The 24,722-nt window shown below is 42.0% G+C and overlaps 2 protein-coding genes across 2 annotated transcripts; both read right to left on the bottom strand.

Moving 5' to 3' along the window:
- Nucleotides 1-6,864: 6,864 nt before the first annotated feature.
- On the bottom strand, nucleotides 6,865-9,434 carry LOC308280527 (tubulin alpha chain-like; the record flags this gene model as incomplete). Its single annotated transcript, XM_080720833.1, has 3 exons — nucleotides 9,209-9,434; nucleotides 8,421-8,569; nucleotides 6,865-7,842 (listed from the first exon to the last, which is right to left on the bottom strand). Exons 1-3 carry the CDS (start codon nucleotides 9,414-9,416, stop codon nucleotides 6,865-6,867), a joined length of 1,335 nt encoding a protein of 444 aa, XP_080576959.1. The 5' UTR covers nucleotides 9,417-9,434.
- An 8,957-nt stretch (nucleotides 9,435-18,391) lies between these two features.
- On the bottom strand, nucleotides 18,392-21,214 carry LOC308279976 (tubulin alpha-1A chain-like; the record flags this gene model as incomplete). Its single annotated transcript, XM_080720214.1, has 3 exons — nucleotides 20,998-21,214; nucleotides 19,828-19,976; nucleotides 18,392-19,369 (listed from the first exon to the last, which is right to left on the bottom strand). The coding sequence occupies exons 1-3, from the start codon at nucleotides 21,116-21,118 to the stop codon at nucleotides 18,392-18,394; spliced, it is 1,248 nt and encodes a 415-aa protein (XP_080576340.1). The 5' UTR covers nucleotides 21,119-21,214.
- Nucleotides 21,215-24,722: the final 3,508 nt, after the last annotated feature.

Below are 24,722 nucleotides of genomic sequence, written 5' to 3' on the forward strand. Positions count from 1 at the left end.
GTAGTTTTATAAACCGGCAGTGATGACTGCTGAGCTTCATAGCTTGATATTAACATGATTCAATGTGCTCTTATCTTTTAAATATTGGAACATGCATGTGGGAGAATAAAAAAGATATATGTTGTGTCTCATTAATTTGAATGCTGGTGGTCAACTATTGGATTTAAACTTTCAAAATAAACTCTAACTTGAATGCCAATATCATGGAAATAGAGTCGTGGACAATCTCAAATATGACAATCCAAGTTATCAGTATCACTATTCTGCTATATGTATAAGATCTGGTCCTGGTGGTTAGTTCATCTTTTTTTAAATCCAACTTTAACTTCAAGGTAACCAGTTATTAGCCAGAAGTAAATCAGATGCTATAATGCTATCTGTCAACTAGAGTTGCAAGTTGAAAAGTCCTATCTGATTGTATTAAACAACGTTGAACTAACCAAGATTGCAGCTGAACATAAAGCTTGGATTATCCTCTTGTCAGGTGGTTTTAGTTTAATAAAAATCCACCATAGACGTGACATGAGCTACTTTCAGTCAATAGATTTATTGCAGGTGTTTATTTCTCTAGGTGTTCCGAGTTTGGAAGCACTCGCTGGAAATTACTCAATGGGTCCACCCGTTTCAAACTTGCCCATAATGCAGGAGGCAGGAGGACGTTGCGTTGTTGAAAACAAGTGCTTCCAAAATCCAACACAAGAAAGTAGCCCAATAACATCATGCTCCCCCCCAGCATCTTAACTAACGTCCACAAATCATGCACACTGCACAGTATACATCTGCTTCTATGCCATAAGAATATCTTGTGTATCTAAGTATACATCTGCTGCTATGCTCACGCACCTTTATATTTTATCTCTGTAAATGTACATATATTTGTTTAGTTTTTTCTTCCTTGATCTCCTCTCCCCTTCTTTACTTCTGTAAATCTGTGATAAGACAATAAGGCTTTTGATTCTTCTGATTCTGATATTGTCTCTACAATATGAGATGAAACAAAAACTAACTTAAGAGATGCAAAGAGGATAATCCAAGCTTTCCTTACATGTGCAATCTTGGTGAGTTTAACTTTGTTTGTTTTCTGTTTGGATGAAAGGGCTGTCAAGGGTTGGTATTGCAACTCTAGATGTCAGATAGCATCATGACATCTGAGTTGCTTATACGTGAAGGGCCGGCCAGTTATAAGTCTACAGTAACAGTCCTTACATTGACTGTATATAAACATGTCCCCTGGAACAGTGGTTCTCAAGTAGGGTCCAGTGACCCTCAGGGTCCCCTGAGGCCTGGGGGGGTTCGAATCCAAACTGAAACAACATGACCGCGACCAATAAATGAGTCCCGACCCACATTTTCAAAAGACATTCCCAAAAATAAATTCAGTCATTTCATAAAGAAATCAAAGAAAAATCGAATATTACATAACTTAGAAAACAAACGTTTAAGAAGTAGTGAAAATAGTCTGTTGTTTTCATTAGCTTGGGTACCAGGCAAAAGTCTAATTTCTCTTCTGGGTCACGAGCTAAACGTTTTGGGAACCACTGCTTGAGTTGTGGGTGAGTGAGTCCTTGGAATGAAAACATTTAAGAACTAGAAGCAGTGCTCTTCCGAGCACAGGTCTCCACCAGGTCAGGCATGTAATGTGTTTTACATAAGTCGGCCTCCTGATGGCGCTATAAAAGGCTGATGTAAAAAATGCAGGGCAAAGGTTTTACCTTGGCCTCTAAGGAGTGCGCATACAAAGTTTGACACTAATCGGTGGAGTTATAGGTGAAAACATGAATCGGCCTGTTATAGCGCCACCATGAGGCTGATTTGATTTTTCTTAAGTGGCATTTATTTCTCTGCCTATTGGGAATGTGCATGCACAATTTCACCAAAATCGCACACTGCGTTCAGTTTTTCAGGCATTTTATTCAAAACTGACCAATCCTGCAAACTTTGAAAGCCAGTGTTAGCCAATCAGGATGGAATATGGAAAATCTGACACATCCATGTCGATCACATGACTGTAGAGATACTGTCTACTGATTTACGTGATTTTTGGACAAAATCTGTAGGAGTACTGGCAAAAGTTAGTTTTGCAAAAGTCGGCCTCCTGGTGGCGCTAGAACAGGCCCATGTGAAATATTTGGGGCAGAGGTTCTGAATTGGTGTCGAGGGAGTGTGTGTGCAGTTTGGCAGCGACCGGGCCAACGGCGCCGGAGATTAGCTGGTAACGGACGGACGGACGCAAGGACGGACGCACGGACGGACGGACGGAGGGGAAAACATACTCTCCCTCAGCCTTCGGCTGGTGGAGACAATGAGAACCAATGGCTCACTAGAACACTGGTTCTCAAACTTCTCAGGCAGTGACCCCCAAAATAATAATATTGGGGACCCCCCCACCCTGTCAAGCACTTCGAATTGTAGGAGTTGGCATCAAATTTAGTTTGATTCGATCTGTTCCATTGTGAAAATAGCAGATCTACATGCTCACAACACCTCGCAATCTGCTATTTTCACAGTTTGCTGCCTCTAATATTTGGCTAATGTTTAACCACCAGAGATACTAAAAAGGTCCTAAAAGTCCTTTGTCACTTTAGAAGTGTGTTGATACCCTGTACACTTATAGGCCTACTGTTGTTCTGTTTACTGTTAAGTGAGAAAACAATGTTAACACATAAGCTAATCATCTGGGGACCCCCTGGGGGTCCTGACCCACAGGTTGAGAACCACTGCACTAGAAGATCCAGGACATTCGCTCAGTGCTACTTGCCGTAGGGTTGATGATGATGTGGGCCACGGTGGTTCCCCCATCCTCCCCTGGAGCCCGGTGGTGGGCCGGTCCAACCGGGCTGCCACCCGCCCGGACCACCACCTCCGTGGTGGTCCCACGGGTTCATCATGCATGGGCCGGAGCCCTGGGGGGACTGATGATCGCCCGCCCCCCAGGTCCACATGTTGGGATGGAAGCCTCCTCCTGAACCCGGCTGGTGCTGGAAGGACGGAGGTCTGATGATCGGGTCTGGTGCAGGACCCCCAAAGTCCGGAGGGGGATAGTGTTGCTGTTGTGGTGCAGTCATGTTGATGGACAACACGGTGATAAAACTCCCTCTGGTTCAACGTGGAGAATAAATGTGGTCCGAGGTTGAATTCTTGCTCCCACCATGCACACATGTGAGTAGTGTTGTTTTGTTTGCTTCCTCGTATCATGCGTCACTTCCGCACAGTCAGGAACAGGAAGGCCAAATAAGCGATCACAGAGCATTATTTTATTTTGTTTCATTTCATTTTTATGTTTGTGTGTTCCCGTAGAGCAAGAACCTTTTGATGCATGGTAACACGCCCTGATCGGGGATTTCTGTGTTATCGTTTTAGCAATCAATCAATCAATCAATCATCAACAATGATACATACAACTAGTTTATCCATCTCTCTCTCTCTCTTTCTCTCTCTCTCTCTCTCTCTCTCTCTCTCTCTCTCTCTCTCTCACGCACGTACGTAAGTCGACCCCAAACTCGTTTCCCAACGGGTCTGAGGCCTTCAGCTAGATGCAGAATAGACAAAAATCAAATATTTGCTTCTGGGGGTCCCTGGAACAAAATATTTTGTGATGGGGGTCCGTAGCCAAATACATATCATTCTGGGGGTCCTTCACATGACAAAGTTTGAGAAACACTGATGGCCACATAAGTTTTTTTCAGAAAATTGTTATGATTTAGAAGGCATTTGTAGAATGTGCCTATCAGTGGTTAAGGACCCCCAAAATGTATTTTTGGCCGTGGACCCCCATCTCAAAATAGTTTGTTCCACGGATGGACCCCTATTGCTAACCTTTTTGTTCCAGGGACCCCCAGAAGCACAGATTTGATTTTAGTCAAATCTGTGGCTAATTTTAGCCACAGACCCGTTGGGAAAAGAGTCTGGGTCGACTTTGAAAGAGGTCGACTTATCTGGCTACCGTACGTACACACACACACACACACACACACACACACACACACACACAGGAGGAGAAAACGTGCATGACAATCACTGATACTGCGTTGAAAAACGTCTAGGCCTACACATTTTAGATAGTTTTACTATTAGAATTGATTGATTGATTGATTGATTGAAGACTTTATTAGAAGTTTATGAGAAGGTATATAGTTTCAGGGCTGCCAAGTCTCACGCTTTGAGCGTGAGAGTCACGCAATTTAACCTCTTCTCACGCCACACGCCACACATGCCATTTCTCACGCAATTTTACAGCCATCCCACGGACCTCTCCCGAAAGTTGCGGGGGTTTTCTCACTGGTAAAAGTCGCACGGAGAATTCTAAGCGCAGTGAATGCAGCTGCTCTGCTCCTCCACTCTCTCTCCCCTCTACACATACACACATGCAGGCGACGGAGCGAGAAAGAGAGCCCTACAGACGGCGGCTTTCTCGCTTCGATCTGCGGGGCCGGGGATCGCGCCGCCCCCGCGGTGGAGAAACACACTCGCTCCGCGAGTAAACGCCGGGCAATATTTCACAAAGATGACCACAATCCAGCTCTTGCCTCCCGCGAGCGCATGCACGAAAGAGCCCACGCGCAATAATTTCATGGGTTATATCCACTTGTCTTGAACCCTAATATCCCCATATTCTGAGGAGGGCTTTAGAAGAGATAGGGAGGTTTGCACCAACACTAGGCCTACTAGTCTACTACTCTACTAGAGGGAAGAATCCCAGTAGCCCAGTGGTTCTCAACATGTGGGTCGGGACCCCCAGGGGTCCCCAAATTATTTTGTGGAGGTCGCCATGATTAACTTAATGTGAAACATTGTTTTCTCACTCAACAGTAAACAAACCAACATAAAGTTTAAGTGTATAGGGTATCTGCACATTTCTAAAGTGACAAAATAGCTCTAAGATGACAAATTAAACATTGGCCAAATTGTCAAGTAATAGAGGCAGACATTGTGAAAATAGACAGTAGATCTACATGCTCACATGTCTATTTTCACAGTAGAACCGTGTTATAGCCTACAAAATGTTGCCTGAACGCTTATAGGGTGGAGGGGTCCCCAGTTAAAATATGATTATTTGGGGCGCAGTCTGAAAAGGTTGAGAACCACTAGCCTTACTAGTAGTACTGTATTCAGTATTAGTAGTTTTACTAATAAATGTATATTTATTGGTCATTCTTGTTGCAAGTTTATTTCTACTTGTGCTGGTCACTCAGTTTGAATGCTTTATAAGCATGAGGTAGTGACCCCGTCTGCGCCAACCAACTTAAGCCCCACACGCCACGAAATCGCTCTAAATCGATGTTAAAAAGGCCAAAAAATACATCCCCCCCCCCCAAAAAAATGTCTCACTCTTAAAAATTTCTGGAACTTGGCAGCCCTGTAGTTTCATCATGACAGTAGCCTACAGTTCACTGGTACACGGTCAACTGAAGGAGATCCTACGCTTTTTGGCTTATTTTTCTTTACACACCAAACCCTTTATGTATCTCATATAGGCTAACATTGAGTGACAAGAGTGTCATAAATAGGTAAACACAGCTGCAACTATAATACAATTAAGAATGAATACCATTGATTTAAATGCTTGCTCTTTTAAATACACAAATCAAACAGACACGTTTCTGCTCCTGAGCATGTCGTTCACTTCTTCTCTTATGTCAGTAGGGGGCGTCCTTTAGCCATCTATATCCAAATTAATGGTGCAACATTAACAGACACTGGCTAGGCTACACTTTGCCATAGAATAGATGCTAGCTCAAATATGCTGTTAGACCGAACTGGAGGGACGGGTAGACCCCTGTTACTGAACAAACACTCTAGTCTATAGGCTAGGCCTACTCTATAGCAGGGGTCAGCAACCTTTTTGAAATTAAGTGCCATGTTTTTATTTTCTAGATGTGTGACATGTGTCTGTGTGCCATGTCAACATATGTACATTTTAATGACACCCCTTCAAAATTCTGACATATTTTTTTAATTGTCAGGACATTGTTATAACACTCATTAGACTGAGAGCAATAACCATCTATCCCCCCGACTCCCTCCCCAGTCGAAGTTCAGATTTTTAATGAATGTAGAATTGTGTGCAGGATGTAATTTGCTGCAAATTTGGTGACTAAAAGAATATTTGGTTTTAAAATAAAAATCCTCTCTAACACTTCTGCCAGTGTGCCAGTGATCACCCTCCCCTGTGCCAATGTTAGGTTAATTGCCTACTCCTGCTCTATAGCAATGATTACTATCTGAATATAGTCTACTCTAGAGCTTACCTATTCATTAGCTTCAGGTTTAAATCTTCCAGTTCCAATTTTGTCTGCTTATTTCTTTGCCGCCCATCACTTCCAGTTTCACTTACCTGTAATTGTCCTGTATCTTGTATGAGTATCTCATGATTTGATCCTGACCTGAAAAGGCATTTTCTGTCTAATAACAATGTTCTTATACACAAATGTTCTTATACACAAACCTAGTTTGTCTAATATATAACATGTGTGTTGCATAGGGTGGTGGTGGGTACCTACCTACTACCTATTAATGTGCAGTGTGTGCTTGCTAATGAGAGAACAATAATCAGCTGATTCTATACAGATTCTGATTGATTGCTGATTCTACAACAGTAACCCAGTGAAAACACAAGTCAGATGAATTACTTGAAGTACGTTTCTTTATTAAAAGGGTGGGGCAGGAATGTGCTTCTTAAAAAAAACATGTCTGATACATAAACATTTTCGGGGGGAGTTGAGCCTTAAATTTGCTATTGAATTGAACGTTGTAACACAACGTTTTGGAGCAAACGGCAAAATGAAGACAACTCTTTTCAAACTGGGATAATAACGATGACCGTGGATATCATGTACACCATTCCTGGAGCCAACAACAAGCCTTCTAGTACTCTTCGCCCTCCTCCTCTCCCTCTCCGATACTGTCGGTGCCCACCTCTTCGTAATCCTTCTCCAGTGCCGCCATGTCCTCTCTGGCCTCAGAGAACTCTCCCTCCTCCATGCCCTCACCAACGTACCAGTGGACGAAGGCCCTCTTGGCGTACATCAGGTCAAACTTGTGGTCCAGGCGGGCCCAGGCCTCCGCGATGGCGGTGGTGTTGCTCAGCATGCAGACGGCCCTCTGCACCTTGGCCAGGTCTCCTCCAGGAACCACGGTGGGAGGCTGGTAGTTGATGCCCACCTTGAATCCTGTGGGACACCAGTCCACAAACTGGATGGTGCGCTTGGTCTTGATGGTGGCGATGGCCGAGTTGACGTCTTTGGGCACCACATCGCCTCGATACAGCAGGCAGCAGGCCATGTACTTGCCGTGGCGAGGGTCGCATTTCACCATCTGGTTGGCCGGCTCGAAGCAGGCGTTGGTGATGTCGGCCACCGAGAGCTGCTCGTGGTAGGCCTTCTCCGCAGAGATAACCGGGGCGTAGGTGGCCAGAGGGAAGTGGATACGAGGGTACGGCACCAGGTTGGTCTGGAACTCTGTCAGGTCCACATTCAAGGCACCGTCAAAGCGCAGAGAGGCAGTGATGGACGACACAATCTGGCCAATGAGCCTGTTGAGGTTGGTGTAGGAGGGACGCTCAATGTCCAGGTTTCTGCGGCAGATGTCGTAGATGGCCTCGTTGTCTACCATGAAGGCACAGTCAGAGTGTTCCAGGGTGGTGTGTGTGGTCAGGATGGAGTTGTAGGGCTCCACCACGGCTGTGGACACCTGGGGTGCGGGATAAACGGCAAACTCCAGCTTGGATTTCTTGCCGTAGTCGACAGAGAGACGCTCCATCAGCAGGGAGGTGAAACCAGAGCCTGTTCCTCCACCAAAGGAGTGGAAGATGAGGAAACCTTGGAGTCCAGTGCACTGGTCCGCCTAAACGAAGAACAAAGAGTTGGTCAAGTTCTCGCCTTCCCCTGTAGCACCTCTCTACATTTTGTACATGTTATAATATCACTAGTATTTCATGTTATAACTAATGTGTGCACAATGCTAGGCGATGACCATAAGCCATGCATTTTATGACTAAAACATCTACACTGCCATGCCCCAAGACAGCATTCTTCAGGTTCTCCCTGATTTTCTTTTCTCTGATGAATACGGAAAATGTTCAAATTACTGTTGCTTCGATAAAGGAGAATTTACCACAATCTGTTGTCATTTCATTAAAATACGAGTGGTAAAGTTGAAAAATCTCATAACTCCATTGCAATCCCACCTCAGCTGCGAGCATGCGCGGTGGGTTTAACAGTAAATCGCTTAATACGGCAGCCCATTTGGGACAAATCACCGTGGAGAGTTATGCAACATTATGAAAGACGGCTGACTACAAACAAATAGGAATTTTCAGCGTGCAAAATAAGCGATTTACTGTTAAACCCACCGTGCACGCTCAGAGCTGCGGTGCGCTTGGGGTGGAGTTGGGTGGAGTTATGTCATTTAGCTTGGCTTACCAACTTACGAGTCCTGTCCAGAACCAGGTCAATGATCTCCTTGCCGATGGTGTAGTGACCACGGGCATAGTTGTTGGCTGCGTCCTCCTTGCCAGTGATCAGCTGCTCAGGGTGGAACAGCTGTCGGTAGGTACCTGTGCGGACCTCATCTGAGGGACGACACGGGGATACACACTTCTTTAGTCTGTGCATCGTTCGCCCAAGGCAATGAATTATAACCGACACACAACTATGGCAGTCACGGTTACAAATGTAAGTTGAATGAAGGAAGTAGTGCACGCACATCCGTGGCCCAGGTGCTAGACAAGCAGAATCATCATGAAGAACATATAGAGTCTGCACACTGGATGGATAGGAAGCTTACAGAGCTTCCTATCCATCCGGTGTGCAGACTCAATGCGTTCTTCATACAAATGTAAGTTTGCAATTCATTGTCACACAATCATTGCTATTTCATTGTGTTTTTGGCATTGAAATATGAATAAAAAACATAATTTCAGTTCGTCTTTAACCTTTGGAACCAAAAATCGCACAGGCCAGATATGACAAACTTAAATACCCAAAGAAACAACTGACACAGTGAAAATGAGTGAGAAATAGCAGAAATAGCTCATCTACAAGCTAACAAAGCGTGACGTGTTACGGTGTAAGCTTGTAGATCTGCTATTTTTGCAACATGGAAACGATTAGGTCGAAATAATTGCGATTATCTCAAATGATTACGATTAGGCGCACGCCTAGATATAACCTAGGCGAAAAGTGGCTTTCCTTTTGACCTCTTTCTTTACCTATGACTGTTGGCTCCAGGTCTACGAACACTGCCCTGGGAACGTGCTTCCCTGCTCCGGTCTCGCTGAAGAAGGTGTTGAAGGAGTCGTCTCCCCCTCCGATTGTCTTGTCACTAGGCATCTGACCATCTGGCTGGATGCCGTGCTCCAGACAGTACAGCTCCCAGCATGCATTGCCCATCTGGGTGCCGGCCTGGCCCACATGCATTGAAATACACTCACGCTGCAAGGGGGGAAATTAAGAGCCGTTATCGTCTGGATAAATATTGTACATTACAATGTGTCTTATACTGGAAAGCACAACGGTGGGCCGGGAGTCTCGGGGGTCGGGACCCATGTTTGGGAAGCGGACCAATTTTTATGGGTTCCCCCTTATTATTTTTTATAGAGTCCACACAAAACATCAAAACATGACATTCGACAAGACATTACAGGACATTTAAAAAATAAAATACAAATTTGACTGTCAATTTCCCTTCGAACAGCGACTTTCATATCATCCATTACATACAACTTATTCTCTGATTCCCTGTTTCCTTGCAAAGAGAAAGAACAAAAGAAAGAATTATTTGATCTAAAGTAGATTGCATGCTTACCTTCAATTCTATAAAAAAAAAAGTATGAATAAAATCATAATCATAACTGAAAGTGTGTGCGTGTGCCATGTTCCTACATGTTTGAATGCACTATAAATGTGTGTACTACAAGTGTTATTGCCATATAACCTGCAGCTTGAAAATCTTTGTCACTGTGTGCCTTGTTATGTACTCATAAACATAAGGAACACGTCTACTTTACAGACGCTCTGCAGTCATGCAAGGGGAGCCACGTTTGCCCTTGATGACACAGACCAGGTTTTTAAAATATTCCTCACGGCCTGACTTCAATTTCACTTCAAGACTTTGCTTCGGCCTGGCCCATTTTTAAACAAAGCAAGCACCAAAATAGTTTCATTAGAATACAAGCTATATCAACATCATGATTTGAGACTAGAATTGTCAGAGATTTTGGATATCGTAATATGACATTAAGTGTCATCTTTTCCTGGCTATAAAAGACTGCATTACAGCAAAACGGAACTACTTACCGGATTATTCTAGCTCAAACGGTGCATAATCTTTCTTTAGGCATTACTGATTATTATTGTGATAAGAAATCTCATTGTGTAAATATTTTTCTGCAAAAGTAGCAATAGTCATCCCCCACAATATAGGTTTAGAGGTAGTACAGGTAAAACATATTGTTATTATTTGATTTAGTCTGGTAGGAAGATAGGCCTCCCGCGCACCCGAAAGATATATTTTTCTAACCTACCTTTTTAGAATCCTTAAGGTGTCTAGTTAATTAATTTTGATGAACCCAGATCCAATTATTGTCCCATATATGTTTTTTTTAACCATATGTTGTGTCCGTCCTGGATTTTTGGCTGTGAAAACTAATAACTTTAAATCAACATAGCTCCTGAACCATACATCCGACAGAAACCATTCACCCCATTTTATGTTTGTCTTTGCAATATGAATTGATTGATATAAGTATTTGCCATAGTTCCATCATGTTTAGTGCATTAAAACCCAAATAAACACAAAGCAAGTTAAAATTCGTCTAAACTGGATCACAACAACTCCTCCCCCATGCACCCTATTGATATATTTTTTCTAACATTTGCATTTTTACAATCTTCAAGATGTGTAGTAAACAAATGTTGATGTTCCCAACTTGAAATATTGACACATGTATGTTTATTCTGGCATAGTGTTTGCTATAGTGAATCTTTGCAAATGCAAAAAATAGAATGTACATCTACATAATGTCTTAACTATACATTATTCTGAGACAAATATCCAATTTGTCTGTTTCATTTTGGCATGAGGCATTGAGGGAGATGGCTAGTGACATAATATGTACATGTATGGATCATCAATACTCAAATAAATGCTAAAATGCAGACAATTCAAAAGGCGGATTTACATAAGGTCTTAACTATACATTTTTCTGAGACAAATGTCCAATTTGTCTGTTTCATTTTGGCATGAGGCATTGAGGGAGATGGCTAGTGATGTATCATCAATACTCAAATAAATGCTAAAATGCAGACAATTCAACAGGCGGAATTGGGCCAGAGGACATAGTCTATTTTTTTTCTTCAAATTGTTAATATGAATGCTTTATGTGCTTGATACACACATCCCATCCCCAATTCAAAATACAGTGCCAGGTTTTAATTTTGCCTACAGTCTTGGATATCTGCAAACAATATCAAATATGCGTGTATCTTAATTAAATGATATGCATAGACAAATTACCCTATCTTGTTTTATTTTGGCATGATATGTCATGCCAAAATACCATTTCATGCCAAGATTTGATTCTAGACAACCTCAGGTTTCCAATGGAACCAACCTTGTCATGCTACCTTGTCTGGCAGGTACTGTAAATGCCTAATGATTCAAAGATAGACAACATTTTGGCAAGGGATAAATGGCCATCACCAATTTCCAAATGGACAATCGAGCTTTCATCTCGATTTATGTGAACAGAAATGTGTGAAAGCCTCCCCTGTACAGACATGCCACATTTAGGACAATCACTTGCAGTGTTGGGTAAGAACCATGCAGTGTTTTGAATCCAGTAAAATATGTAAATATGTAAAAATGTTTATCTGTTTTAGACCACATACATTAACTACTGTAGTGTCTTTATAGGGGCAGTATAACTGAATAGTTGGGGAGCCCGCCTGGGGAACCAGAGCCCCTGGTTGTCCCAGGTTCGATTCCAGGCAAGGGTAGCAATGTCGATGTGTGTGGAGGAAAATAGGTATCTATCTATCTATCTATCTATCTATCTATCTATCTATCTAGACCACTGCATCTCACCTCAACACAATCTAAAGCACATTTAACTTGACCAGGTCACCCAAAGTGCTGTACAGTTAAAAACAATAATAGACAAGACATAACAATGCAATATAAATAGCATAGAATATCAAAATAAACAAAAGCAAAACATTAGCATCAGTAAAGGAAGATCATGGACTGCCAGTCTCAGCTAAAGATCAGGCAGGTCTTTAATAAAGACTGATTACTGGGCAGCTCTGATGTGTAGGGGCAAGCTATTACAGAGCCTGAGGGCCCCCAGGCTGTCCTGCATAGACCACAGTAGTGCATCTTTTGACCACTGTACTACATCTATAGACCACTGTACTACATCTATAGACCACTGTACTACATCTATAGACCACTGTTGTGATCTGTAGACCATTCTAGTGCATATGTGGGCCACTGTTGTGTTCTGTTTACCACATTAGTGCATCTGTAGACTATTCAAATGCATCTGTAGACCAATGTAGTGTCTATAGATGTAGTACAGTGGTCAACAGATGCACTACAGTCCATTGTAGTGCATCTGTATACCATGCACTCTATTGCATCTGTAAACCACTTTAGCTGCAGACCACTATTGTGATCTGTTGACCACATTAATGCATCTGTAAACCACTTGAATGCATCTGTAGACCAATGTAGTGTCTATAGATGTAGTACAGTGGTCAACAGATGCACTACTGTGGTCTATGCAGGACAGCCTGGGGCCCCAAGGCTCTGTAACAGCTTGCCCCAACACATCAGAGCTGCCCAGTCGACTGATATTTTATCTTTATTAAAGACCTCCCTGGCAGTCCATGATTTTCCTTTACATGCTTATGTTTTGCTTTTGTTTATTTTGGTATTCATTGGTATTTTATGCTAGGCTAATGTCTAGTTATATTGCATTGTTGATATTGCATTGTTTTTTTTTTTTAACTCTACAACATATGGGTGACCTGGTCAATGTGGTCATGTTAAATGTGCATTAGAAATGTGCTTTTAATTGAGTTGAGATGCAGTGCAGTGTTCTATATAGATAGATAGATACCTATTTTCCTCCACACAGATCAACATTGCTACGCTTGCCTGGAATCGAACCTGGGACAACCAGGAGCTCTGGTTCCCAAGGCAGGCTCCCCAACCATTCAGCTATGCCGCCCCTATAAAGAAAGTACAGTATGTGGTCTTAAAACATATAAACATTTTTACAATAGGCGTAAATTACATATTTGTACTGAATACAAAAAACGTCATGGTTCCTACCCAACACTGCATGAGATTGTCCTAAATTTGGCATGTCTGTACAGGGGAGGCTTTCACGCGTTTCCATTCACATAAATCGAGGCGAAAGCTCAAAGGTCCTTTTGAAAATTGGTGATGGCCGTTTATCCCTTGCCAAAATGTTGTCTATCTTTGAATCATTAGGCATTTACCCCCCCCTGCCAGACAAGGTTGGTTCCATCGAAACCTGAGGTTGTCTAGAATCAAATCTTGGCATGAAATGGTATTTTGGCATGACATGTCATGCCAAAATAAAACAAAATAGGGTAATTTGTCTAAGCATATCATTTAATTAAGACTTCATGTATATTTTAAATGTTTTCAGATATCCAAGACTGTAGGCAAAATTAAAACCTGGCACTATATTTTGAATTGGGGATGGGATGTGTGTATCAAGCACCTAAAGCATTCATATTAACAATTTGAAAAAAATAAAAATAAACATAAACTCCTTCATTTGTATTGGTAAATGTCCTCTGGCCCAATTCCGCCTATTGAATTGTCTGCATTTTAGCATTTATTTGAGTATTGATGATAAATGTACATATTATGTCACTAGCCATCTCCCTCAATGCCTCATGCCAAAATGAAACAGACAAATTGGACATTTGTCTCAGAATAATGTATAGTTAAGACCTTGTGTAGATTTTACATTCTCTTTTTTGCATTTGCAAAGATTCACTATAGCAAACACTATGCCAGAATAAACATACATGTGTCAATATTTCAAGTTGGGAACATCAACATTTGTTTACTACACATCTTGAAGATTTTAAAAATGCAAATGTTAGAAAAAATATATCAATAGGGTGCATGGGGGAGGAGTTGTTGTGATCCAGTTTAGGCGAATTTTAACTTTGTTTGTGTTTATTTGGGTTTTAATGCACTAAACATGATGGAACCATGGCAAATCTTCATGTCAATCAATTCATATTGCAAAGACGAACATAAAATGGGGTGAATGGTTTCTGTCGGATGTATGGTTCAGGAGCTATGTTGATTTAAAGTAATTCGTTTTCACAGCCAAAAATCCAGGACGGACACAACATATGGTTAAAAAACATACATGGGACAATAATTGGATCTGGGAACATCAAAATTCATTAACTAGACACCTTAAGGATTCTAAAAAGGTAGGTTAGAAAAATATATCTTTCGGGTGCGCGGGAGGCCTATCTTCCTACCAGACTAATTGTCCATATTGCCCAGCCCAACTATGATCTTGAATGCAGCATTGTTACGTGTACTTAAAATCAGGATTTCACAAAAAGGTTGCGATATATGAACACAGAGAGTTAAACGTGTTAAGTGCAGTCATCATGTATAACCCCCCAAAAAAGACTGTGTTAATCCATTCACAAAATGTAAAACCTTTCTCCATCCAAATAGCCATAATGACGTTTTACCAAACTACTTGTTCGGTAAAATGACACATCTATCATTTTATTTCTTTGACCATTATATGTCATACATATAATCCCATTACGGGATGGGCCACTTGAGTGCCGCATCATGACACAGATTAAATATTTATTCACCACGTATCCGCTTGCGTATCTTAAAGGGACTGAAGGAAACATAGACCGCGGTTGTAACTGCATATATATTAGGCCATGTTTAATTCAGGCCATGCAAGGGAGGGGCTCGTCTGCCAGTCAAATATGTGATGCCGAGTCACCCGCAGAATTTCCCTGCAGCAGCCGGTGTGGCGCTATCAGCTCGACCCCATCACATCTCCATCCCCATCCCCATCCCCTCCCCCGCCATTTGGCAGGGGAGGGGATGGGGATGGAGATGGAGATGGGATGGGGTCAAGCAAATCGTGATGACTAGTAGATCCGCTGACCGCAGGCTGTGTCAGCGGATATCATGGAAACTCTGTGCTACAAAGAAAGGCCACTCCCTATCTATCTACCCCACCCCCACTGCTGATAGCATACAGCGTTGCCATGTCTGCTTATTATAAGCAAATGTTCTTCTGTTCAGTTGCTTGTAAATAGTGGCAGAATGCCTTTTTTTTTTTTTGGCTTGTTTTTTTCTTTTTAATCCCACGATTTTGTAACCCATTTTACACCTGGTGCCAATGGCCTAGTGCCCTAGTTGCTTCTTTTGGGCTTGTTTTCCTATAGACCTGGTTGCTTACTTGTTACTTCTCTCACAAAATCTGGCAACATTGCACAACCTACACACACAATATGCCATCTGTGTTTATACAACAACAAAGTGCTGGTGTCCTGTGTATTTACCATGGACAGCTGGCGTATCATTTGCAGATGGCAAGGTCAGACTTATTTTATTTTATTGGCCTTTAAAAAAAGTATTATATTTTTATTCCCATTTTTTTTATTCATATCTATGTTTGTCGTATCTACACTCTTACCAGCATCAGCTCTGGGTTTTCTTTTCTCCCTGTTTTGTAATCTTTTTTATGGCTGTTGTATTGGGCATAGCAGTGGTTTACATGCAGGTGCCACTAAAAAAAAGAAAATCTGCCATTCATTTTCCCCCAGAATCCTGGTAAGTCATCAACATAAAACGTGTGATTCTGTGAAAAAATATATTTGAATATTTAATGATATCATAGCCTATATAGGCCTACTACATTTAATAAATAGCATTTGTTTAGCGGTTTTCAATGTTTTTCTTTTCACAGAATCAAAGGTTTGGTCATGATTCACCAAGGTCCTGGATGTTTTGATTCCAGGCTGAAAATAATTGATATAAATCCATGGGAAAAAGATATTGGGATATTTTTTGTGGCACCAGTAAACCACGCCCACTAATAGTCCCCCTAGCCTACTTTAACCCCCCCTCCACACTCCAAGATGTAGTGGAGTAGAAGTAAAATGATTGGAAATTTAAATACTCAAGTAAAGTACAAATACCCCAAATTCTAGGCCTACTTTTTAGTTTTTAGTAGCCTATAGCTTATGTTACTTTACACCACTGCACTGCATGTGTGCATCTATCCATTGTAAGCACAGACGCAGTGTGTGTGCTGCGCGGCATCACGTCGCGCCTCTCCTCTCCAGACTCTATTCAAATATCATCGTAACGTTACACCCGCATTGATTTTTGTCCCCACACTACAACACTGCAGCATCACTGCACCCGAAGGACACGTTTTCATCTAAATAAACGCAGATCGACCGTGATAAAACCCACCAGAGACCAGTAGCTATAGGCCTATAGCTTCACAAATGTGCCTTTATTGATCTGAAGACAGATTTGTACAGTAGCCTACATGTTATAATGTGGGTCGGACCATTTGGCTTTTAGCATCTGCAGAGGGAAGACAGTTGTATGAACAACCAAATATAGGCTATAGATGTTTGAAATGAAAAAAGAAGGGAAAAAAATCATCTAGATGAAAAACAAATCAATTAATATTGTTTTTAATCGTCCAGCATCATCGTTTAACGACCATTTAATAGGCCTATAGTCAAAAGCCTACTCCACATTTTAGACTTCTAAAACAGCAGGCTATTTAAACGTCCCTTCCCTTCTTGTTTCTATTAAAATATAGGTATTCCATATTCCATTTGCATGATAACACTCACCATTTTGAACAGTTGTTTTGTGCTTCCCTTCTTGCCGACGTTGAGGATTCGGTGAATGAAGGATGAATGAGGCTGAGGCGCTCCGAGCAGCCTTTATATAAACTCTGACCGGACAGCGGAAGCAGAGGGGCGAGGCTTATATAAACTTAACCTTGGAGGATCATATTTCATCCTTTCATCCCATCCTATGTCGCCCCCTCAACTGGACCAACTACTAGCCCCCTCAGTCAAGACTGGCCGTTAAAAAAAGAAAGAAAACTTATGGTACTTTTTATTAATTGGGGTGTCAAGCCTTCCTCAGCATGTTAAAAGAGTAGTTCACCCCCAAAATGACTTTGTTTTTATTGATTACTCATGCCATGGAGACTTGATGTTCAATAATATTTTTTTGTATTTGTAGCATTCCAAAAATGTGATTATAGTAAATTTACCCCATTGATTCCGGATGGGGACCCAAATGTATTTGGGTCCCCATCCGGGATCAATGGGGGTAAATTGTAATCAAATTATTGTCTTAGGAATGTTACAAAAAACTTTGTATTGAACTCAAGTCTCCATGGCATGGGTAATCAATAGAAAAAAGTCATTTTGGGGGTGAACAACTCCTTTAAGAAAGTGGTCATGTGTTGTGCATCAGGATGGACTGATAGACAGACAGACCGACATGACCAGAGGTAAAAACTAATAATCGATGTTTTTTCCCTCTAGTCATACCTAATTTGTATTATGAATTTATATCTATGTAATCACCAAACCTTTATCTGACAATATACCACATTTTTCTCAAGTACAATAACCTTAAAATTCTGTTTGTGAGTGTTGTGCTTGTCTGTCATGTATGCACACATTATCTACTACTCTAAAACCAATCCATTGTGCAGGGCTGGAATAGAAATAGACCTTATTTAATATCTTCTTAGCTATATACTGTATGTGCACAATAAATGGCATTAAGCGACAGACCTAGATAAAAACAAAAACATCAAAGCAGTGAGCGTTATGTGAACCATGTCACTTAAGCTGCCAGTCCATTTGTCTTAGTTGGCTTAATTTATTCACAAAGAAAGGACATAATGTGCACAAAATACACAAAGAACCAAGCTGACTATATGAAAAGTCTGATTATGGTGTACTGCTCTGGGTATAACGCTAGCCTAGTAAACTAGACTCCTGCTCCTAATATAATGCAGGCAATCGGTGAGTGACTGGATCATTTTTAAATTATTTTAGCTGTTAGTTAGCATCCTATAGAACGAAAAGTAACGATTGTAGAAACAGATTTGACACTTTCTTCTTTAATTCAACACATTTATGAAAGTCACGGCACAATGAGTCTGGCTGTATGATTCTCCACGTGAAATCATGTTTGATTTATTGGGACATATCTCATAACTGTACATCTTCATATGGATTACTGTGAGATAATGGACAGTAAAAAAAATAACCTTACAGTCATTGATTTTGCAACGTTGGGAGCCCTAATATTCTTCACCCTCCTCTCCCTCGTCCGCGAGGGTGTCGGTGCCCACCTCTTCGTAATCCTTCTCCAGGGCCGCCATGTCCTCTCTGGCCTCAGAGAACTCTCCCTCCTCCATGCCCTCACCGACGTACCAGTGGACGAAGGCCCTCTTGGCGTACATCAGGTCAAACTTGTGGTCCAGGCGGGCCCAGGCCTCCGCGATGGCGGTGGTGTTGCTCAGCATGCAGACGGCCCTCTGCACCTTGGCCAGGTCTCCTCCAGGAACCACGGTGGGAGGCTGGTAGTTGATGCCCACCTTGAACCCTGTGGGACACCAGTCCACAAACTGGATGGTGCGCTTGGTCTTGATGGTGGCGATGGCTGAGTTGACGTCTTTGGGCACCACATCACCTCGATACAGCAGGCAGCAGGCCATGTACTTGCCGTGGCGAGGGTCGCATTTCACCATCTGGTTGGCCGGCTCGAAGCAGGCGTTTGTTATCTCGGACACAGAGAGCTGCTCGTGGTAGGCCTTCTCCGCCGAGATAACCGGGGCGTAGGTGGCCAGAGGGAAGTGGATACGAGGGTACGGCACCAGGTTGGTCTGGAACTCTGTCAGGTCCACATTCAAGGCACCGTCAAAGCGCAGAGAGGCAGTGATGGACGACACAATCTGGCCAATCAGCCGGTTAAGGTTGGTGTAGGTGGGACGCTCGATGTCAAGGTTCCTGCGGCAGATGTCGTAGATGGCCTCGTTGTCTACCATGAAGGCACAGTCGGAGTGCTCCAGGGTGGTGTGCGTGGTCAGGATGGAGTTGTAGGGCTCCACCACGGCTGTGGACACCTGAGGGGCAGGGTAGATGGCAAACTCCAGCTTGGATTTCTTGCCGTAGTCGACGGAGAGACGCTCCATCAGCAGGGAGGTGAAACCAGAGCCCGTTCCTCCACCAAAGGAGTGGAAGATGAGGAAACCTTGGAGCCCAGTGCACTGGTCCGCCTGAATAAATAAAACAGGGAATAACATATGTTCATATTTTGTTCAAGTTAATTACAATATAGTCTCGCGTGGACAGACTGTTGACTCCACGATTTGGAAATGCTCCCATCATACAGTCTGGAATAACGTAAAAAAGAAGGGTGAGTATCCGCTTAAAGCGGAAGTGAAGCCTTCTCCCCACTTCCGTTTGCGTATTTATCCTAATATAAATAAAAATCATCTAAGCATATTTAGCTCTGCTTAGCAGAAATGACATTTTAAAATATATTTTCATGAACAGAAATGCCAGCTTCCATTACAGGCTGTTCAGGAGGTGTAGTTCCAGACTCTATATAGCATTCGGAGATTGTGGAATGGTTGTCTGGCTACACAAGACTATAAAATATAAAAAAAAAAAAAAAATCTTTCTGTCAGAAAAAACTAAGTATTTCATACTGTTGTAGAAAAGAAAAGCTTACCAGCTTACGAGTCCTGTCCAGAACCAGGTCAATGATCTCCTTGCCGATGGTGTAGTGACCACGGGCGTAGTTGTTGGCCGCGTCCTCCTTGCCAGTGATCAGCTGCTCAGGGTGGAACAGCTGTCGGTAGGTACCTGTGCGGACCTCATCTATAATGGGAACATATCCATCGTATTTAATATGACTGTTCCCCCCACCAGTTAAGTTGCTCGTTTGTCTGTGTCTGTCAACAAAATAACTTGAACATATATCTATGAAACTGGGTTAGGAATGATCATTAGTTTGTCTTGAAGAGATGGCTACCTTTTGGGTCTTAAGTGTCAAACACCATGGGCAAAATGGAGTGTGGATTTTCATTAAACGTTAATTAAGTTTTAATTTGACATACTCAATCATACCTACTGAGTGATTAAGTAATAGGCTCCTGGCTGTAGTTGTCCATATGTCCTTCCACCCAATAACACCAAGAACAGATCATTCTGATGTTACAATCAACATTCTGTTTTAATTCTTACAGAAGTATTGTTTGAGCGCACACTGTGCAGCCTCAGTTTCAATCCAAAACTGTCTGTTTAGAGAAAGCATAAAGATATTGGTAACCAGGGCTGGGATTAACCATTGGGCCGGTAGGGCCGTTGCCAAGGGCCCTTGGTTCTCAGGTGCCCTTGGGGGAACTTGGCCGAGTGGTCATTGACAATTTACTAAAATGAAATGTGTGGGCACCTCCTCTGTTGTCTACAGGTGCTTTTTTGGCGCACAGATGATCATCATAGCTTAAAATCCGAGCCCTAAAAAATTAGGGGGGTAGCGGGGGTTAATCTGTCCCTGTCGGTAACGAATGATACGTTTCATGTGCAGGGGAGACTCTCGTGGCCATGGGTACATTGCTCTATTAAGCATCTGTGAAAATGAAAATCAATGGTCAGGAAGTTAATGCTTTTTTTTTAAAGATTTCTTTTGGGGGCTTTTTATGCCTTTATTTGATAGGACAGTAGACTGACAGGAAATGGGGAGAGAGATGGGGAATGTGGCAAAGGTCGTCCGGATCGGGAATCGAACCGGCGACGCCAGCAGGCATCATAGCCTAGTATGTGGTATGCGCCTTGACCACTAGGCCAGTGGGCGCCCAAGTTAATGCTTTTTGTTATCAGATCAAAAGAAATTATTTACCTATGACTGTTGGCTCCAGGTCTACGAACACGGCCCTGGGAACGTGCTTCCCTGCTCCGGTCTCGCTGAAGAAGGTGTTGAAGGAGTCGTCTCCCCCTCCGATGGTCTTGTCACTGGGCATCTGGCCGTCTGGCTGGATGCCGTGCTCCAGACAGTACAGCTCCCAGCATGCATTGCCAATCTGAGCTCCAGCTTGGCCAACATGGACAGAGATACATTCACGCTATGGGAAAAGTGGAGTGTTTACTTACAAAATAGGTACACACAGAAAAACAAAACAATAGATATACATACACACACACGCACGCACACGCACACGCACGCACGCACGCACGCACGCACGCACGCACGCACACACACACACACACACACACACACACACACACACACACACACACACCACACAGACTCTGTTGAACCTGGTTTTGACCATTAGATCAAAATTCATTTCAGATCTTTTGTCTAGGTGGGACGTGACCTTTGACATGACTAAATGTCTCAATAGAGGAGCAGGGAGACACCATCCCATAATAACATGATCTACCATACAGATTGCACAAAATTACATTTTCTTCATATTTCACAAGTTTTATACTTGAATGCGTTTCCTCTTAGTGAGCAAAGGTCTTAGGCTAGCAAATAATTATGCCAGTCCATCATGAGTTATACATTGACGTAAATTTCCAAGGGAAGGCATAAATAGTTGCTAGACCTATATTTATATGAATTACTGAACATTTCCCTTCATGATCCTCAAAAGCATTACGTATAATTAAAGGTCTCTTAGGTTAAATAAACAAATACAAATAATTAAAGGACATTTATAGCTGTCCTTTTTACCCAAACAATTGTTTTCTAACATAAGATGACACTTTCTCCAAATGGTGGATGGCTCATTTTGAAATGAAACTTTGCTGGACATAGGCCTACAAATAGATACACACGGTTCGAAGTCCATGTCTGTAATGCCTTAACTTCATTTTCACAGAATATTCTCTCGAATATAGAAGCATTGAGGACTATCCCTTTGTTGCATCACAAATATCAACATACATTAGAACAGTGGTTCTCAACCTTTGAAATTTGAAGGTCTCCCCTTAACTCAAATGGACCCACACTGTCAGAGTTACAGACTTGTAATGGTCAATTTAGACCCCCATAAAGGAACCTAGAGGGTCCCTGAAATCCATTTTGAGAACCACTGCATTAGAAGAACATTAATCATTTGTTCATTTGTATTAACAACATTTGAACATAAATGAGAAGAAAAAAAAGGCCTCACCATTTTGGATTGCTTCAAAGTATAGTCTCTCACTCAGCTGTGATGTGCGGGGCTCTGGGACCTTTGTTGTGTCAGGTAAAAAGTGCATGGAGCACCTTTATAGGCCCAGGGGTTGCTAGGCAACGGCTCGGCATGTTGTGGTAACCAGAGAAGCCAGAGAGACCAAAAGCGGGGCAAACAGAGAATCCCCTGCTATGCTCTTCTGCACAGATCGAAGGAATGGCGGCTGTTAATACACAGATGGCTGCCCGGCAACCAAGATTACAGCAGCTGTGAAATGTGACCCGTAATTGTTCCCTCGTCCCGCCATGAGTCTGCATGAAACAACAGTAGTAGCTATATGTTTACATGGACATCTTTTATCGGATTAATACAAGGTTTAAAATAAACCAGATTACATTTCTCCAGGCCTATGCTTAAATAAACCTGATCAAGTCCAACCCGATTTAAAGGACAACTTTGTTTTTTTTTACAACAAGGGTTCATATTCTAGATTGTAACTAGGGAAAATAAACGATGAGTGTTAAAATGTTTTCATTTACTGCTTTCTATTGTTTTAGCCAATTTAGCGAGTTAGATTTCAGTGCTTGGGGGCATGCGTGCAAGTGGCTAAGTGTCTTTTTAGACACAATAATCCCATCCCCTATACATGCACCGCATGGTTTCCTTTCATGGTTAGGTGTGACTTATGGGGACTAGTAGTGTTGCTGTAAATAATAAAGAATGTGTTGGCTCATTGTGTCTTAAAAGACACACAGTATTTAGCCACTTGCATGCATGCCCCCACCCACTGAAATCAAACTCTCTAAAACGATAGAAAGCAGTAAATGAAAAAAATTGTAACACTCATTTCTTTACTCTAATTACAATCTAAAATATGAACCCTTGTTGTAAAAAAAAACAAAGTTGTCCTTTAAATTCGTATTGGGTGCAGAGGGGTGGTCTACACCTTTTCACAACCCGATCGAACACCAGATCGGATTGATCTCCCCACATGTAAACACTTCATCCAAAACCTTCAATCGGGTTTATTTTAATCAGATTGGAAGAACGGTGTCCATGTAAACACAGCTACTGTTATCTGGGAGTAGGCCTATAGCGTATAGGTAGGCTAAGAATAGGAAAAAAGTATGTGAATTTCAAAACATCTTAGATTTGGGACATTTAAAGCCCAGTTTACTCATTGTACAGGTGTATTGCACATTCCAGGTGTATTGCTGCTGGTCACATAGCCTAGTATCTGATCTAGGAAGCCTGTCACCTTCCAATTATATTATTGCTTGTCGGGGCATTCATCCGATGAGCTGTGAAATTCTAAATAGCTACTGCATCTGAGAAGTAATGAGGATTGATCATGTCATCAAGTCATTATTTATGTCCCCACACTAACTAATGAGTAAACACCAATTGTCCATTATCTACACATAGGATCACGTTCATTTTCAGGAACGAAAATGGATACCGGTATCTCCCTCTGAGTGCTCTGAGTAGTCTGCAGTAAAGGATCACTGCTGTGTGATGACTAGGTTACCTGTAATTACAAATTTGAGGTATTTTTTACTTTTCTGGAGTATTTCCAATGGTCAGTACTTCTACTTCTAATCCACTACAAAATATTTTTGTATACATTTTAAACATTTGAAAACTGCAGGACATTCTGCATAATGAGTACTTTCTACTTTTGGAACTTTAAGTACATTTTGATACCAATACTTGTGTTCTTTTGCTCAAGTACATTTTGAATCCCAGACTTTTACTTGTAAGGGCACGGTCACACCTCACTTGTATTCTACCTAGAGGGAGGATTCTGCAAATACATTTCAATGGGGATGGAGCGGTTTGCTGCCATGTGCGGGTTTCTGAAAAAAGAAAACACTCCATTTCCATTGAAATGCATTGGCACTGGCAGAATCTGTCCTAATAGGTATATCCTCGTTGTCGGGTGGAAACCTTGTATGTCCAAAACCGTTTGTTTTGTATTTATCATTTTAAAATGATCTAAAATAGTGAAAATATCTGCTATTTTCACTAGTTTTGTGAGACACTTTTTGTATGATATTAATTTACCAAAAAACATATATTTGAAACTTGGATACACGTTTTCTGCCTGACAGTGACGATATGTGTGACCATGCCCTAACAGAGCATTTCTACATTACAGTATTGATAAGTTTACTTAAGTAAAGAATGTGAGTACTTTTACCACCACTGGTAACAGATCACTGTTGTGTGATCAGTGCAGGGCTGCTGTTCGAGATTAATTTGCAATGCAAACGTGGTGGACAAGTGCCTATTAGGCCTAGGGGAAAACCTCAAAGAGCGCTTTGCTCAGAGCCAGGCGACATCTGAGATGAACACCTCGAGCCAGAGTGTAACAGAACACTGACCGATGTGTGTGCGCATTTCCGTGGAGTTTTATCAGGCCAAATTGCGGTCTGTGCTT

Source organism: Nannobrachium achirus (assembly GCF_963921795.1).
Source record: "Nannobrachium achirus genome assembly, chromosome: 24".
Classification (NCBI taxonomy): Eukaryota; Metazoa; Chordata; class Actinopteri; order Myctophiformes; family Myctophidae; genus Nannobrachium; species Nannobrachium achirus.